Genomic DNA, 18977 nt, shown 5'->3' with positions numbered 1-18977 from the left:
ACAGTCTTGTTGAGGTTTAATGGTTAATGTTTGAAGATGTGATTTGTTGGTTTCACACTTTTTTCCAGGTTTCCAGGTTTGATCTCTGTACATCTTCTTATTCCTTCTTCATCACCCCTTAAATCAGCTATTCAGCTCGTTTTTGCTCACTCTGTGGTTTATTAGATGCGGCTCATCCTCTTTAGTAAAGTGTTTTTTCACCCTCTCTGTCGTCGTGTCACCTTTTCAGTTTCAGTCTCACTCTCGCCGTCACTTGCTGCTGTCTTTCCGTCTCTTTTTCTCTGATTGCAGCTTCAGGTCACATTTTGAGAAACCTTCAAATGCCAGCGTCTGTCCATCACCTCGGCCGGCTGTCAGACTCTCCTTGGACGAAGGAGCCTTCGGCGTTTTTATACACGCGACACTGTGACATTGGGAAAAGTGCAGACACATGAAATCGCTGACTTTATTTTCATTCACGGCAAGCGATAAACCTATTTTGTGTTCATTTCAGCCGTGTTCCGAATTCTGAATTCTCTACTTATCTAGCGTGCTGCACTTGTTATTGTCTTTCTCGCTCAGCTGGAAGAGGCACAAACGTATTTTATTCCATCCTCTGAAGAATACAAACAATCTGCGCCTCCAGTGTGGCATTTCATACCTGCTTTGTTTATCTGAAAGCAGTTTAAGAAACAGAAGTGCTTCAAGGCAGCGGGGGAAGAGATTCAACATTCCATGAAAGGTGATGTGAAAACTTGGATTTGTCTTTAATGTAAAGGTGGCAGAAAATCTGACTCTAAAAAGTGTGTTATGACTCTCAATGTTCCCATTCCTACTGATCTGAATGTACTGACGTGGATTTAACGCTAGCATGACGTGTGAGATTAGAAGAAGAAGAAGAAGAAGAAGAGGTCTCTGGAGCATTCGTAAGCTCTTCAGCCCTGCAGGTTGGAGTATTTAAAGATGTGCAGGAGTTGAACAGGGAAAAAAAGTCAATGTTCCTGCATATATAGAGCACAACCTCAATACAAACGACCCACATTTTTTCAAGCACCTGCGGGAAGACATGAAACTGGGTCTGGAGGACGAGTTCAGCATCAAAGACGTCATTAGAGATGAACCAGGCTCACAACCACAAATATATACCTCATCTCGAGACCACTGTACCATAATCTTGGTCCATTTTGTCTTGATTTGGTCTTGTTCTTGGCCATACATCTCAATCTAGTTCCAAAATGACCTTAATATGACACCTCAAGCCTAATAAAATTTATGCTAGCTCAGGTGTTGATATATTTTAGTTATTTTTCATGATGTGATTTTTTTATTAGAAAGTTTATGGTAACACTTTCCTTGAAGGTAATATACTGTATATAACGAACCATAAACAGGTTCATAACATGGCATTATCCATGTTCTTAAATTTACTAGCTACACTAGCAAATCATTACGAATGAACATGCATTATGTGCATTATGAGTAGTGTTATTAACACATTATAACACTAAAAGCATTGAAATAGTCTTGTTATTCATTGTTTATTGATCTAAGACTATTAATAACCTCATCGTTTATTATTCAGTGTTAGAAAGTGTAGCAAAGATCTGCAATAACGCATGTTACAATACATTTGAAAAGAAGAAGAAATGTATAACACAGTTTATAACACAGTTTGGATCTGTAAATAATGAAATTTTCACAAAGGAAAACAGCGCTGGAACACCATCGAGTTTCTACAAACTTTTGAGTTTCTTTCTACTCTAGCTAACTAGCTAACAATGAAAGAAAGACAAACTTACTTTTCCTATTGCGCTAACACCTTACTTCATTTTCTATCTTGTTATTTGGAACATATTTAGCTTCCATTACATGATATATGGTGTGTTTAAGGGCTGCTCATTTTAATTTAAAGTTAACTTGACACCATATTGAGCTAAAGCCAGTGTAAATGAGCTGAAGTTGGCAGCTGAACTCGTTAGACTGATTTAGCTCAGTATAGCTGCACTATATTCTCAATTAGAGTAGCTTATATATTACTCAATTCCCACAGTGAAAAATACAGGCTTATTGTTATAAAGCTGAAACTTTAAATTACTTTTAAATTTTAAATAAAAGGAATATTATCAAGTTTAGACAAGCTAAGGCTAAGGCTTTTAAAAGAGCATTTTTGACGGCTCTTTTATTTGATTAGCAAATCAAAACTATTGTTGTTAATTGTATTTCAAGTATATTAATGTCCTTCAATTATTCACTGATTGTTAAAATCTTTAATATGATGCTAAATAACAACACCCTGATCTATTATTTGTGCAAATCACGATGCTGTGAGGATTTCCTCCTTAAAGATCTTTTTACTTTTTATAAAAAAAGGAAACTTAACCTCACATATAAACACTAACTCCCACATGCATGCACAGACTCCTGCAGTATGATCATTTGTTGGATTTTTATCTAAACCGTGCATTACTGTAGCTAAAAACGGCGAAGTCTATACATAAATCTAACCCTAACCTTAACCTCAGAGACCAGAGGAAATATTTTGGGTATTTCCGCATTCTTTGCTATATTTTGTGTATCAAGCAGCTTGCCGTATGTCTCCACAGGGCCGTTATAACTATTTCAAACACTTATTCATGGACGTAAACACGGCATCCGTAAAGCATTACGTCACTTAGGCTGGAAATAATATTGTTTTGCACAGAAATCACTAAAATCCTATCTGTAAATATGTGAGTTTTTTCTTATCACGGAGTCCCGCTTGTGTTCGGACCACACTATGAAATTTATACAAAGACTCTGAGAGAACCCGGATCTAAAAGAGTACCGAGTACCAAGAAGCTAAATGTTAAATGCTAAATGACTCCTGACAGGTTCTAGGTGTTAAGAAGAAAATAATTAACGATAAATTTGGAGTTTGTGCCGCGTACTTATGGTACAAATTACTACACACTCTGATTTCTAAAAGGGTTCTTTCAGGGTTGTTTGGATAACTAAGGGGTCTTAGCTTCCTAAAAGGGGTCTACTTGGAACCCTGACAGGTTCTAGGTATTAAGAATAAAAAAATATGTTTAATAATGAAGGATCTAAAATGGTTGTGTTTGGAACCTTGGCATTCTGTGTATCAAGAAGAAACTAATGAGCAATAATATGGAGTTTGTATTGCACACATACCCAGATAATACATACACTCTTTGCAAAAAAGGGTTCTTTAAGGGTTCTTTAAGGGTTCTTTAAGGGTTCTTTTATTAATTAAGGGTTCTTAGTTTCTCAAAACAGTTCTACTTGGAACCCTGATAAGTTCTAGGTGTTAAGAAGAAAATAATGAGCAATAATTCAGAGTTTGTGCTACACACTTACCTGTTTAATACATACACAGGTTCTTTAAGGGATTTTACACACACACACACACACACACACACACACACATTGTCCATCCAGTAGGTCCGAGCTTAAGAATGATCTAATGGTTAATTCCAGGTGCTACTTCTTTTTCAGGTCCCCTTTCGCTGCAGTAACGGATTATTCAGTGACCAGGAACAACGTGATCCAGCTGTGTCTCGAACTTACTACCATCGTACAGCAGGTACAGTAAGAGTGTGTGTGTGTTTGTGTGTGTGTGTTTTCTGTGTTTTTTATTTATTTTTTTTACTTCTAGCACCTTGAAGTTGATTATTTTCCTCTAACGGCACGTCCTAAAGTGTTTTATTCCTCTTACACCACAGCAATTTTCCTACACTTACAATTTTTAACTAATAAAGAATGACACATCATACTTTTTATCTGTTTATAGTTACATTTCATGTTCTGTGAAACAGGTTAGTTCCTGTTGTCACTTACGTTATAGCAGCTATAAACAGTTGTTCCCTCACCAGCCTCTCTTTATTCTCTCTCTTGAAGTTAATAAGATAAAAATACAACACGCAGCTTGTTATGTTCAAGAGAAACCGCAAAGAAGCGTAAACTCCTCTGTCCTGAAGATGTCGGAAAACTTACAGTTACAGCTTTACCTCTGACTGTTACAAAGCGCTGACACTGGAGACTCCTTCCATACATGTTAAATAAACATCTCCTTACTTTAAGAAAACTTCACCATATTAACTTTTTAAAATAATTTAAGTGGAGTGATCCGCTGTGCAATTCCCTGTGAACAAGCTGTTACTATAGTAACAATAACAACATCCTAAACATGGGGGTTTTCTTTAAAACAAAGTGAACGCTTCTCAGAGATCGTTCTTCATCAGTACATGAGGAAACGAGTGTAAAAAAAAAAACTTCACTCTTCCTCCACCATCCTCCAGGCCTGTAACACACCCCGAGTGTATGAGTGTACTGGATACAGGAGAGGCATGATGGGATTGAACATGGGGTCCCGTGGGAGCTGTGTGTGTGTGTGTGTGTGTGTGTGTGTGTGAGAACAGAAGTGGGCCAGCAGTAGCAGCAGCTCAGCGCTTGTTAGAAACACGCTGAAGTGGCAGGTGGGAGGAAAGCGGGAAGAGATCGAGCTGTTTGCAGTTCAGCAGAGCGGAGAATGAAATCTGTTTTTGTGAGTTTAGCCGTTTTAATTGAAAAACAAAATGTAAAACATTTTAAAAGTTTAAATTTATTATATATCAAGAATATTTTTTTTTCACACCGCACATTTTATATTAATTGGAAAGCAGACAGGACTAATTGTTTTTGTGAGCTAGTAAAATTGCTCTACATTTGTTGAAAAATACACTCACTGTCCACTTTAATAGGAACACCTGTACACCTGCTCATTTATGCAGTTATCCAATCAGCCAATCATGTGGCAGCAGCACAATGCATAAAATCATGCAGATACAGGTCAAGAGCTTCAGGTAATGTTCACATCAAACATCAGAATGAAGAAAAAGTCTGATCTCTGTGACTTTAACTGTGGCGTGGTTGTTGGTGTCAGATGGGCTGGTTTTGAGTTTTTCAGAAAATGCTGATCTCCTGGGATTTTCACACACAACAGTCTCTAGAGTTTATACAGAATGGTGCGAAAAACAAAAAACATCCTGTGAGCAGAGGATCTGCAGGCTGAAACATCTTGTTGATGAGAGATCAGAGGAAAATGGCCAGACTGGTTCGAGCTGCCAGGAAGGATACAGTAACTCAGATAATCACTCTTTACAACCGTGGTGAGCAGAAAAGCATCTCAGAACACACAACACATCAAACCTTGAGGTGGATGAGCTACAACAGCAGAAGACCACATCAGGTTCCTCTCCTGTCAGCTAAGAGCAAGAATCTGAGGCCATCATGGGCACAGACTCATGAATCTCCTGGTCTTTATCCAGTCTTCAGCTGTCCAGTTTCAGTGAGTGGTGTAAGAGGAATAAAACACTGAGGACGTGCTGTTATTGGAAAATAATCAGCTTTGGCGTAGTAACAGTAACTCTGCCTCGTCACTCAGTATTTTAATATAACACACACACTCACACACACACACACACACACTCACACACACACACACAGTGTTTTATTCATTATTCATTTGTTCATTACACGTTTAGAGCTGCCGTGTGGTGAGATGTTCTGGTCTCGGTCACGGAGAGCAGAACTGAAAAGATCAGCGAGGTTTTAAACACAAAACTCCACTAAATCCTGCACTTAATCCAGGCCAGATTACAGAGCAGGAGGCCGAAACGCATCGCTGATCTGAGTTCAAACTCCAGGCCAAGCGGGAATCTTCTGTCTTCTACTCAGATCATTACACAGCTCACTTTCTGCTTCAATTCAGTTCAATTCAATATTATTTTAAAATAGAAAAATAAATAGAAATAATTATATCACTTATTTCAGTTCAGCTCAATTTAAGATACATTAAACCTGAAACTATAGAAGATTTCTATATTCTTTCAAAAATTATTGAAAAATAAAGTACATTTTTAATGAACCAAAACAAGTTACATTTTTAAAGTTTAAAATATGTTTAATTTCAAATAAATGACTGAAAAATGTTTGACTTTTTACTTAAAGTATAATTTTGCGTGTCTGTAGAGCCAATTTTAATTTAATTTAATTATTTAACTCTTTCAATGCTGTTAGAAGTTACAGTGCACGCTCAAATGATAGAATAATAGAAAAAAAATAATAGAATTTGTGTAAATTTTAAAGGTGCAGTCTGTAATTTTTTTATTTTTATTTTTTGTATAAGTCTGGTTTCTAGATTTAATCATGTAATCAAATAATATTTATTATATAATGTGACTTGCAACATTGCAATCTATCAGACAACTTTTTTGTAATTTTTGTTTACATTTTTCTGGCCCAGAATTTAACCCCGCCCTCTTTGGAAACACACGTCTTTTTCTGGAAAATGAAAGTCAGATCAGAATTTTCATTGGAGATGTAATTCAGGGCAGTAAACTTTACAGACGGCTGCTTTAAATGTTTTATTGATTTCAGTATTGTCTTGCTGTTTTGCGTGTGTGTGTGTGTGTGTGTGTGCGTGTGTGTGTAAACATCACATTAAGACCCTTTAACGCAACCATGATGTGTTTTGCTCTTTTGTAGGACTGCACTGTTTATGAGACGGAGAATAAAATCCTGCATGTGGTAAGTTGCGACTTTCTCTGTCTCTTATTTACGACTAATGAGTTTCTCTTCTGAGCGTACAGATAGCTAGAACTAGCTACTCACTGTGATGTCGCATCGTAGCATCAGATTTAGATGTTAGTTTTTCTCTTTATCACCTTTATACCACAGCGCTGTTGAATTCTGGATTCTGATTGGTCAGAAGGTGTTTATTTTATTATAACAATGTTCTATAATCACTGGTATATTATATTATATTAATGCACTTGTTATAGCTAATGAGTTATCGTTTCTATAGTAACAGCTCATTCACATTCACACATTATCGCTAATACGTTACCGTTTCTATAGTAACAGCTCATTCACATTCACGCATTATCGCTAATACGTTACTGTTTCTATAGTAACAGCTCATTGACATTCACACATTATCGCTAATACGTTATCGTTTCTATAGTAACAGGGACGTGTATGGCGGATGCTCCACATAAGTTGGATAAAAAAATCATTGATATGGTGAAGTTTTCTGTAAATAAAGTTTTCTGTAAATAAAGTTTTCCGTAAGTGAGAACAGGAACTAACTTGGTTTGTGGACATTCCACAAGATTAAATGTAACTATAAATGGATAAAAATTATAACATGCCGTTCTTTAATAAACAAAGAATATTGTAATGCTGTAGTATAAGATAGTAAACACTTCTGACTGTGGATTAATTGTCTGTTTTACACACACACACACACACACACACACACACACACACACGTTTCCATTTAGGAAATAAGATAGACTATGTATCTCGCTGTGTGTCGTAGTCTTTGTCCACGCACTCACTTTTGTGTGTGTGTGTGTGTGTGTGTGTGTGTGTGTGTGTGTCTCAGGTTGTGCTGGGCGGAGCACAGCTGTCATTCTTTCTGAATCTCGTGGCTATAAATACCTCCATCCACACCGCACCCGCTAGCTCAGGCTTTTATTTCCCACACACACACACACACACGCACACACACACACACACACACACTGCTGCCTATGGTGTGTGTAGAAGGCAAAAAATGTTCACACATAACACTATATGAAAATAAAAACAGACAGAAGTGAGAGAGAGACTCGAATACTTAAAGACTCAACTGGACTTTCCACAAGATGAGCTGTTGCTATAGAAACGGTAACGTATTAAAACAAGCGCATTAATATAAACCTGCGATTTGCAGCTGCGCTACTGTCAGAGCTGCTGTTCTAGAGAATTAATCAACACCTTCTGACCAATCAGGATCCAGAACTCAGCAGTGCTGTGGTGTAAATGAGAAATAACTGAGTGCTGAAATCCTACTCGTGATTAATGTGTGCTAGTTTACTAGCAGTTAGCTAAACAGCTAGCTAAGTTAGCTCATGTTAACGTTAACATTTCCTTTATCACGTGAAGTGACGTTTCCGATCTCTAACAGAAAGATGTTTTTTGCAGAATTACGTAATGCTGTATTTCATTTGTTGCAGTGTTTTTTGTTGTTGTTGTTGTTGTAGATTAACATTTCATGCATTCTGTTTTATCCGTCTGATTACACTTCGATGTATTTTTTTGCACGTCGCTGTCAGGATAAAATCTGGATTCTCACATAAGGCATAAGAACGGATTAACAAACCCGACGTCAACAGTCTCACACACCACCTGTTTACAACAACTGGTGCACTGAGACAACATGGAGGAGACGCTGTGTTCCGAATCTGATTATTATTAATGTTATTGTGTGTGTGTGTGTGTGTGTGTGTGTGTGTGTGTGTGTGTGTGTGTGTGTAGCATATTGAGATCTCAGATGGAGAGTGTATGAGACCGAATGAAGTGAAAACAACAACGTTAGTCTGTTCTTTTAGATAAACTGTCATTAAAATAAGAGCAGAGCTTCGATGTTATGGCTAATATGTGTAATGTGTGTGTGTGTTTGTGTGTGTGTATGTGTGTGTGTAGTGTAAGACACTATCCGGGGTGTGTGATCACATCATCTCTCTATCTTCGGACCCTCTGGTGTCTCAGTCGGCTCATCTCGAGGTGGTCCAACTGGCCAACATCAAGCCCAGTGAGGGACTGGTGAGATCATCCGTATATTTACACATTTAATATTTATTATTAAAGTTTTTATTAGTAACGTTAACATTTTTAAAAGATTTCTTTGCATTAAAAATTATTGGCATCCTAATGATTAATATTTGGCGAAGCCTCCACTGGAGAAAAAAAAAAAAAAAAAATTAGGAATTAAATAATATTAATAATAATAATAATAATAATAATAATAATAATAATAATAATATAGTTATATAAAACATTAATTTATTAATATACTGTACAGTGCAAAAGTCTTGGCACTTTTTTCAGTACAAACTTTGTTATAGATGTTTATTTTCTGACTTCTACATTACTGATTCAGTACAAAAACATTTTAGATTCCAAACATTAGTTTTCCGGCACAAAATGAAACGTTACAGAAAAATGTTTGTATGTCAGTAAAGAAAGCAGCAGATTCCATAAGAGACACTTTTCAGATAAAAACATAATGAAGGCTGCTGGGTTTCGCTGCAGAAATAAGAAGCGAGTCGACAGTCAAAGTCTCCAGAAGAACTGTGGCTGCTTCTGCAAGATGCTCAGTAACACTTCCAGCTCATTTCCTTATAAAACTGCACACACTGCACCTCAGATACTGCTTTATTTATTTAAAGTGAAGGATCGTCACATTAAATACTGACTTTGTTTCATTTATTACTGTTTACTGCTCTTTATAGGATTTTTTTTTATGTAGAAACATTTAATTTCATTATTTTTGAAGGCGTCTTTACTCTACAGCATTTCTTTGCATGTGACTGAGACTTTTGCACAGAACTGTATATTAAACAAATCATGAGAACTGATTGATCTGTTCTCTTGAAAGGTGCCAATACTTATGAGCAGGATTATTATTATTATTTTTAAAGACACTTTATGTGTATTCAGCTGATGTTTCTGTTTCCTGCAGGGCATGTACATCAAATCCACATACGACGGGCTTCACGTCATTACCGGAACAACCGAGGGTGTAAGTGTGTGTGTGTGTGTGTGTTTATGTGTGTGTGTGTGTGTGTGTGTGTGTGTGTGTGTGTGGGCATGTGAAGTTTTTCCCAGTAGATGTTCTTGTCTGCAATAATAAGAATCGAGTGATTCATTCAGCTATCAGTCCCACGCCCTCTAATTATCACACTGCTGATCCCTCCATCTCTCAGAAACAGAGAGAGAGAGTGATGGAGAGAGAGAGATGAAGAGAAAGACAGAGACAGAGAGATGGAGAGAGAGAAAGGGAGTAAGAGAGAGAAAGGGAGAGACAGAGAGACAGATAGAGACAGAGATATCTGTTTCATTATCATACTGTTCTGTTGAAACCTCCATCTCTGAGAGAGAGAGAGAGAAAGAGAGAGAAAGAGAGAGAGAGAGAGAGAGAGAGAGAGAGAGAGAGAGAGAGAGATGACACGATAGTGTTTCAGTAGACCAAGAAAAGAAACAAAACTAAATTAGTGACAGAATCAGATATGAGCCGTGACTCAGTGTGATTGTGTAACTGAGATGTAATAACTCTGATGTTTATCTGATCGAAACAGGAAGATTAAGAAAGAGATAGAAACAGAATGAGAGAAAGTGCCAGAGACTGAGAGAGAGAGGGAGAGAGAGAGAGGGAGAGAGAGAGGGAGAGAGAGAGAGGGAGAGAGAGAGAGAGTGTAGGATGAAAATCTGGACTAAATTTGCTCAGTGTTTAGTGTATGTATACTGATGCACATTTTCACTCCTTTATCTCTCCATCTCTCTCTCTCTCTCTATCTCTCTCTTTCTCTCTCACTCTTTCCTTTCACTCTCTCTCTCTCTCTCTCCTCCCTCCCTCTATCTCTCCTCTCTCTCCCCCCCCTCTCCTCTCTCTCTCTCCTCTCTCTCTCTCCTCTCTCTCCTTTCACTCTCACTCTGTCTCTCTCTCTCTCTCTCTCTCTCTCTCTCTCAGTCTCCAGCAGATCGCTGTAAGAAGATCCACGCAGGTGATGAGGTGATCCAGGTGAACCATCAGACAGTGGTGAGCTTCCACATCTTCTCATCCTGCTCTCCTCCCACTTTCTACCTAATCTCACTTTTCTATCATTGCTCCTCTCCACTCATCCTTCCATCTTTCCATCCTTTCATCCCTCGTTCTCTGAAGTCTCTAGCAGCAGACAGCATTTTCCTGACAGGAAAAAAAATCTAGAACATTCAATTAGTTCTGAAAGCCCAAAAAATGAATATGGATTTGAAAGGCCTTATTTCTCAAGAGGGCTGAGCGATATGACAAAAATATCGTATCACGATACACGTGATGATATCGTACAGTTAATAAACCGCCGGCAAAACAGAAGTGCTGCATTAAAAAACTATAAAATTTAAAAATGCTGAGTTTTATTTAATGCTGACAAAAACTAAATTCTAACACTGAAAAGGAAGGAAAAGTTCTGTACAATGAAAATGCACAGTAAAGAACAAATGTAAGAAAAGTACAAAAAAAAACATCAAATACATCAAATCAACCTTTCAGTTCTTTCAGAAAAGTGTATCATTATATATATATATATATATATATATATATATAAAATTTATCATGATATCAATATTATATCATAATGTCACCCAGCTCTGTTTAAAAAGTGCAATGCAAAAAAAAAAAAAAATCCAGGTAAAGCAAGAGCTGCACAAAAAAAATCATATTAAAACTGATTTTGTTTCTCAAAGCATCGATTCAGCAGCATTTGCACTCGGGGCAGCCTTTACATAAAAAAAAAAAGTTTAATTACATTAACAAAGTTGGATTTGATGGTTATGGATTGTTGAGGCTGCTCTCGATCACAGCTAAATGCGATTGCAGAATAACAAACACTGCATCACGAATGCTCAGGCCAGCGAAAGGACCACGTTATTGCAAAATTTAAATATTGCAGGAATATTCTCACGAGAAATCCGGTAATGAGCTGCGGCTGTGTGCACAGTACAGCTCTCTGTGTGAGTTTATTGTCCAGTTCAGACGGTTTTAGTGACTGGGTTTCAGCAGGAGGCGAGCGCTGGAGTTTTTAAAGCCGCCCTGCGAGCATCATTAACGTCTAGGTAACTATGGAGACCATAATGTGTATTTATGATGGTGTACTCTCCTCTGTGGTCGTGTGGAGGAGTCGGCTGTGTGGGTTCGTTTCGGCATAACAAGACGACCGAGTGTCATCACGCCTGTGCTGATAATCTGTGATCTTTCCTCATCATGGTCACTTTAAAATGGTGACTGTGAAAACCCCGTGTTCTTAGCAGCCTTTTTTTGTTTAAGCCATCTCACTCAGAAGGCAGTTTAATGTCATCTAATCTGTCCTGATGCGGCTCTCAGAGGACGGGATCGGATAACTTTATCTTATTTTAGTTAAAAATGTCTCAGAAATGACCCTTAATGATGCTGACCCGGTCTTCTCTTGCCTCCAGATCCAAAATGCTGCGTAATGCGTTTAGAAATGTTTCACTCACAAATGATTCAATCTTTTTTGGAATGAATCACTAACGTAAAGAGTTGCTTCTAAGCTTCAGGTCAATTCTGAGTCATTCCTTTTGCTTGTGCTTGGTCAAGACTGACTCAGTCATGAACAAATATCCTTAAAGGGGCGGGCTCTGTTTATTAAAGGGGCCTGTGATTGGCTGGCTGCTCACTGAACATATAACGTACATATACACAATACAAAGGAATCATTGAATAATCGTTAAGGTGAATGATTCAGTACTCGTCTCTGATATGAACTGAATCATTCTTTTTGTTCTCTTTCTCCTTGCTCATACCCATGACTGACTGACCCTAGCATGAGCAAATAGCCTTAAAGAGGCGGGCTTTATTTATCAAAAGGGCCTGTGATTGGCTGGATAAATTCACTGAACATACTGTACACACTCTGCACTCTACACAGGAATCACTAAGGTCAGGAACGAGTCGATACCAGGCACTGACATGAAATGAATCATTCCTTATTCTGCTTTTTCTAAAAGCCATGATCGAACCTGGAACTGACTGATTTTAGCATGAAAGCAAATCACTTTAAAGGGGCGGAGTTTATTAATCAAACGGGCCTGTGATTGGCTCATTGAACATATTCAGCTATACAAATGAATCACTGAACCTGAGCCGAAAATTGTTCATGAACTAAATGACTATATATAGGATAAAATCTGTGTATACTGATAATAATAATAATAATAATAATCTCAAAATAAATATAATACTATGGTTGTGTGCTTGTGAACTATTCCGGTCTTGTCTGTGTTGTTCTGGGTGTGAAAAATAATTCTTTTTTCTAACCACGAACAAAATAACACAACACAGTGGTGATTGTAAGCTTTTTTTTTTTTTTTTTTTATTATTTATACAATCCTCTGGCTGTTTGCTGTCAGAAAATAATCAGTACTTTTATTAAAAAAAATATAAGGTGACAAATGGGGAGTACCAAAGAACAAATCACTCTGAAACTAATGACTCTGAACTAATCGAATAGCTGAATAGAATCAAATGATTCAAATGAATCAAATGAATCAAGTCACTGAAATGATTCAAACGTGTTAACTCCATTGAAAAGGTAGAGATCTCCCAAGCTAGTGTTCTCCGATTTTGGCCAGATTTAAAGACCTTTTATTACGTGGAACCCCAGGGAGGCCAGTTGTGTTGTGTTGTTTAAGTGATTCTTTTCCTGATGAACAATCAGCAAGCCTGAAACCTCATTAATCCTAAATTAATTAGCACTTTGTCAGCTGCGTAATTGGGAAAAGCGTCGCTAATGTGAGATAAGGGACTCTTGTTTGGATTTTGGTGGGGAAAAAAAAAACAAGAGAAAAACAACCTTACGACAATGAACACAGTGATCCATTAACACAACAACAACAAAACACAAAAGCACATCCACTAGAACAATTTAAGACGATAAACAGAGCGACGGAGCTCCTCTGAGGACGGCGTGAGGAGAGTATTGGCCTCTGTAGTGTTCTCAGGCCAGCCCATCTCCGTGTGTGTGTGTGTGTGTGTGTGTTTTGTGTGATGATGGCTGTTGTCTCAACCACATACGTGTTAATGAGAATGTCGAAATAGAAAGAGACGTTTTTCACAAATCTACTCAGTCAGCTGAGACACGTTTAGGGTCTGAAATCTGCTTCTGTGGTTTCGCAGTGTGTTAGCTGTGAGGCTAATGAAGCTAACGAAGCCAAGTTTCACCCTCTGTCACTAGTTCACCTTTAATAAAGTCCACAATAAAAAAATGAAGAAAGAAAAACTCATAACAATTATTAAACAATTAAATAAATAATTAATTAGTTAAACATCCTTAGCAATTAAGTATTTAAATAATGATGTAATGAATCAATAATAACAATTACGTAAATAATTCAGTAATTAAGCAGGCTCTACAATCACATATGTCATTAATTAGCTAATTGAGTGAATTTAATTAAGCAATTAAGAAGCCAGAAATGTAACAATTCTCTAAAATGTATTTTTTCATTTAAATTTTTCATAGAAATTAAATTTATTTGTTATGTTGATGACTGAGTGGGCACTGCAACATTCCTGACTTTCGGAGTTGGAATTCTGTTACGTCGTTTCGACAAGGTGTCATCTGTAGTGCAGCAAAAAATCAAGAAACAGCAGCATTTTTATGTTTTTGAAGCTTTTATTAGCATTTGCTTAATAATCACTAAACAGGAGAATGATTTAAATTTAAAAAATTTAGAAGCTGATTCATTTTTATCTAAATTAACTTATAGGTTTTTTTTTCTGTTCTCGTTTCCTGACCATCAAGTGTTCTTTATGACTCTGTGGAATGCAGTTCAGTCTCTTTATATTCATTAGTGTTGAATAGAAACACTCATATACTCAGTTTTTCATATGTGTAAATACAGGTGCAAATGTAATGGCACCTCTCTCTCTCTCAAAAAAAAAAAAAAAGAAAAAATCCAAAAGAAAGTCCAAGCTGATTTAATAACAGGCTTTTGTTTACGGAGGATTGTGTCTTTCACACCAGCAACATCTTCCTCCTTTTGCATGTTTGCTTTAATGGATTATGCCGTTTGGCACGTAAAATAGTGGGCGGAGTCAATGCAAATACATTAATTTATCACTTGCGTGTGATATATCACAGCCTGAGAGTCACTTCAGGAGCAGAGGTTGTGCCTCATTTATCGAGCTGGATACAAATGGATTTATTCGTAAATCAATAGATTAAAATCTATTAAATTCACAAAAACGTTAATATCCTATTCGTGCTCCTAAGTGTGCGTAAATTTACATATAAGAAGAATAACTAATGTAAACCTCATGTAATGTATTAGCATGTAAACGAAACATGCTAATGGACAGAAAAAAAATCTCCTCATTAACTCGAGCTCACTGAGAAGAACGTGTGTGTTTATGCGAAGCGGTTTTCTGCACGAGCTGATTTCTGGATCACGGTGATTGATGACGTAAACAGCGTCGTACGTAGTAATGAGTTCTTTAATCGTAGGTCTATCGTTAGAGGATCTTGATTGTATAATGTGAGATGGAGAACACACACACTCTCACACAGTCTGTTATAGAATTCACAGCAGAGTTTATCAGGATCTCGTACAGTGTGAGGAGGAATCGTCTTAAAACACACCGCTGAAATCGCAACTGCAATTGCAGGTTTAGTCTTTTCATGTATGTGTGTGTGTGTGTGTGTGTGTGTGTGTGTGTCCCTGTTGACCCCAGTTGTGTTTGTCCTGTGCTGTAGGTGGGCTGGCAGTTGAAAAACTTGGTAAACTCCCTGCGCGGGGACCCTGGAGGGGTGACGCTGACACTGAAAAAGCGCCCCCAGAGCACGCTCACCTCGGCCCCGGCCCTGCTAAAGAACATGAGGTGGAAGCCCCTGGCCCTTCAGGTAGGCAGATTTTACCCCCTAAAACCCTGCGCCCTTCTACATCTAGCTCCCTTTCCTAGCCAGGGGCACTTAGTGATAGTTTATAGCATCTCTCTGGTTCTCTGACTTCATTCCCCATAATGCTTTTCTATTCCGTTCACGTCATGTGGGAAAAAAAAAACATTCATGCATTGCCATTTTATTTCATTGCCATTTCATTTCTATCCAAGATAAGCACGAGGATATGTAGAATTGCAGAATTTTATGCTGTGCTAATCGCTCAGCTAGTCATATATGAAAAAATTCCCATGTTCCCGCTATTGGGAAAACCATTCACATTCACACTGACCTCCAAGCGGGAATTACAAGAGCGCCGAATTCCTGACAGCCCCGATTTCACAGAAACCAGGAAGTGGGACACTTGTCTATATAAACATGTTGTGTGTCCAAGGAAGTTGTGTATTAATAGGAATTTTACTTTATAATTCTATTTATAATGAATTGCATATGATAAATTGCACCACCTGTTTCGGGAATGTTTTCCCAGTCCTTCCGAATTCTCCCATGTGACGTGAAGTCGACACCAGACTCATAAAAAGATACCGTTCAAGTTCAAGTCCCTGATTTTGGGAAATCTGTGCTGTCTGAAAGCTCCCAAATCTGGGAATTAGGATGTGGAATGTGGTCATTAGATTTGCTCTGAATGCCGAGACTGCAGCGCTGGGATCAGGGCTGTGTTTATTGTTCAGTGTTTAGTGTTTTAGTCGGATGTGGCGATGTCTCGGAGCTGTTAAATCCTCCGCAGTGACTCAGAATAAAGTGTGATTGGAGATGTGTGTAGAAAACGTACGTTTGGGAGACGGCCGTTAATCTCCTTCTGTAGTTGATGGAGGATTTAATTTTCCCCGTGTGTCGTTCCAGAGCCATAACCATAAATTCAACTCTCTGTCCTTAATTCATTCTCTAAAAGGTTCCCTAACAGCTTTTTGTGTGTGTGTGTGTGTGTGTGTGAAGGACCATTTTACTGTCTGGATATGCAATGACTAGATATTTTTATTTGTTGTATTTATTGACTCAGTGTTAGAAAACAAAATGATAAATTATCAACACTACAGAGGAACAATATGCTCTCTCTTTTATTTATTTATTTATTTATTTATTCATTCATTCATTCATTTATTCATTAATTCAAGCTATCAAAGATGCTGGCTAGGTCACTGTGCTGATAAGAGCAGGAGATGGGAAAGATACAAATAAATCTAAATTAATTAATTATATCTGCGTATGATTTAATGACATTTTCTCAATCTGATTGCTTTTTATTTATTATTTTCCTAATAGAAAATTATAGATTTTTTCTAAATGTAAATCTTATGAGAAACTTTGAAGATGATCCCTAATTTAAAAATTTTTGTTGTCTCAAAAAAGAAGACAAAAATAATACAATAACAATACAGAAAAGACGACATCAGCCTTGTGATTGTTGAGAGAGAAGTTTACATTACAGGACATTAGCTCCGCCCACTTTACACTGAAAATGACGGAATTGTGGTGAAGTTCAGTGAGACGTTGGAAAATTACCAATAATTCAGACTAACGTTAACGTTCTCAAGTTTCTTATAAAGCTAAAACGCAGAAAGAGGACATGTCCTTTAAGCCTCTTTCTGCTCATGGATTTATTAAATTCTGTTTTTATGTCATCATCTCTAAAGTTCGATTATCAGTCAGTGAGATTTTATCAGCGTTTACTCAGTAAATATTTACGGCTTATTGGTCTCAGATCAAATTTATGATCTGTAATTGATTATTTCTGTCTGTCCTCTGCAGCCTGTCGCGCCCAAGAGCCCCACCAGCAGCTCGGCCACGCCCACCAGCACCATCAGCACGCCCACCAAACGAGACAGCTCCGCCCTCCATGACCTGTACATCCCGCCCCCTCCCCCCGAGCCCTACACACCCAGGTGATCTTTGAACCATAGATGCTTTATGGGTTTTTTTTTCAGCTTATCAAGTCCTACATGCACACAATGTTTAGTAGGTTATTCTCTGAAACCTCCACCTCCTTCACCTGGCCCCGCCCCTCGGGTCTCTGAAGCCTCCTAAACCATTATCATAGTGAGATGTTTCAGTGAAAACCTTTGAGTTATAACTGTGTGCTTTACATGATAATAAAGTTTTAATGAAAACAGTAAGATTTGTAACTTTAAGATGTGGTTTGTGTGTGTGTGTGTGTGTGTGTGTGTGTGTGTGTGTGTGTGTAGGGATGAGCAGGGGAATCTCCCCAGTGATGAACGAGGTCAGGGGCTTCCTGCAGCCAAAGGCTCCGAGTCTCCGAACTCCTTCCTGGACCAGGAATATCGTCGTCGCTTCCCTCTGTTGGAGGATGAAGCTGTGCTCTACTGCTACGAGTACGAGCCAGGCCGCGGAGCTCCGCCCTCTCGCAGAGATGCCATGCCCACTTATGGTAAACCCCCCACCCCACCCCATCCCCACCCACACACACACACACACACACACACACACACATAACACCTTACAATCACCTTACATGTGCAGCTCCTGAAGCCTGAACTGGGTGTGAGCAAAAATATCACAAAAAACACATTTTCAAAAAAATACTTACGCTGTCTCCGAAGACATAAAAGCCCCCTGTGGGTTCTCCTCCGTGTGTTCTCCCCCTGTGGGTTCTCCTCCGTGTGTTCTCCCCCTGTGGGTTCTCCTCTGTGTGTTCTAACCCTGTGGGTTCTCCTCTGTGTGTTCTAACCCTGTGGGTTCTCCTCTGTGTGTTCTCCCCCTGTGTGTTCTCCCCCTGTGGGTTCTCTTCAACGTGTTCCTGAGAACTTCATGTATTAGCAAAAATACCAGAAGTGTTTTTTTTTTATAAGAATTCATGCTTACACACTTGTGGTCCCTGGAGGACTTGCAGTTCTGTAGAGCGCTCTCACCGCTGCGGCTCGGGTTCGATTCCCGGCCAGGGAACCAACTCCAGCCGCTGGGGTTGCGTACAACAGTGTGCTCTCGGATTTAATTGGGCAGGGTTGTGTCAGGAAGGGCATCCGGTGTAAAAACTGAGCCAAATCAAATATACGCAGACCAACAGGAGCAGCCGAAAGAGGAACAAAAACATACACACTTTCACAACGTGTGTGGACTCGAATCACAAACAAAGAGATGGAAATTGTGTTCAGTCTTGCAGAGCTGATTTATTGTTTCAGAGGCTTAGTGCAGAGAACAGATCTGTGTGTGTGTGTGTGTGTGTGTGTGTGTGTGTGTGTGGTCACACTGAATAAGCAAAAAAGGTTTTAAGGTTAAAGGGTGTAAAAAAGGACGATTTTACAGTTTATATATCAAAAATGACACTGTTTAGAATTTAGAACCCTTAAAGGTTCTACGTAGAACCCTATAACAGAACGCTTTACTATCAGAAAGGGTTCCGATTTAAGTAGAACCCTATTTTGGCGGCTCTTCGTTATCCCTCGACAAATGCTTTTTTTCCTAAGAGTGTGTATTAACCGAGTAAGTGTGCGGTACACA

At 38.4% G+C, this 18977-nt stretch overlaps 1 protein-coding gene across 6 annotated transcripts in view; it reads left to right on the top strand.

Annotated features, from left to right (window-relative positions):
* Positions 1 to 18977, top strand: part of cnksr2a (connector enhancer of kinase suppressor of Ras 2a) — a 79629-nt gene that overhangs the window by 29493 nt on the left and 31159 nt on the right. For 3 of the 6 annotated variants that reach the window (XM_053227888.1, XM_053227887.1, XM_053227889.1), the window contains exons 4-11: positions 3457 to 3562; positions 6505 to 6546; positions 8488 to 8607; positions 9527 to 9586; positions 10535 to 10603; positions 15318 to 15464; positions 17271 to 17404; positions 17705 to 17907. In XM_053227888.1, the coding sequence (XP_053083863.1) occupies positions 3457 to 3562; positions 6505 to 6546; positions 8488 to 8607; positions 9527 to 9586; positions 10535 to 10603; positions 15318 to 15464; positions 17271 to 17404; positions 17705 to 17907 (881 nt within the window). The remainder of the gene's footprint in view (positions 1 to 3456; positions 3563 to 6504; positions 6547 to 8487; positions 8608 to 9526; positions 9587 to 10534; positions 10604 to 15317; positions 15465 to 17270; positions 17405 to 17704; positions 17908 to 18977) is intronic. The other 3 variants (XM_034298256.2, XM_053227891.1, XM_053227890.1) reach the window with 3 other exon arrangements.

This window comes from Pangasianodon hypophthalmus, chromosome 22 (genome assembly GCF_027358585.1).
Source record: "Pangasianodon hypophthalmus isolate fPanHyp1 chromosome 22, fPanHyp1.pri, whole genome shotgun sequence".
NCBI lineage: Eukaryota > Metazoa > Chordata > Actinopteri > Siluriformes > Pangasiidae > Pangasianodon > Pangasianodon hypophthalmus.
The sequence above is the reverse complement of the archived record's forward strand: the minus strand, read 5'-3'. Positions and strand labels throughout refer to the sequence as shown.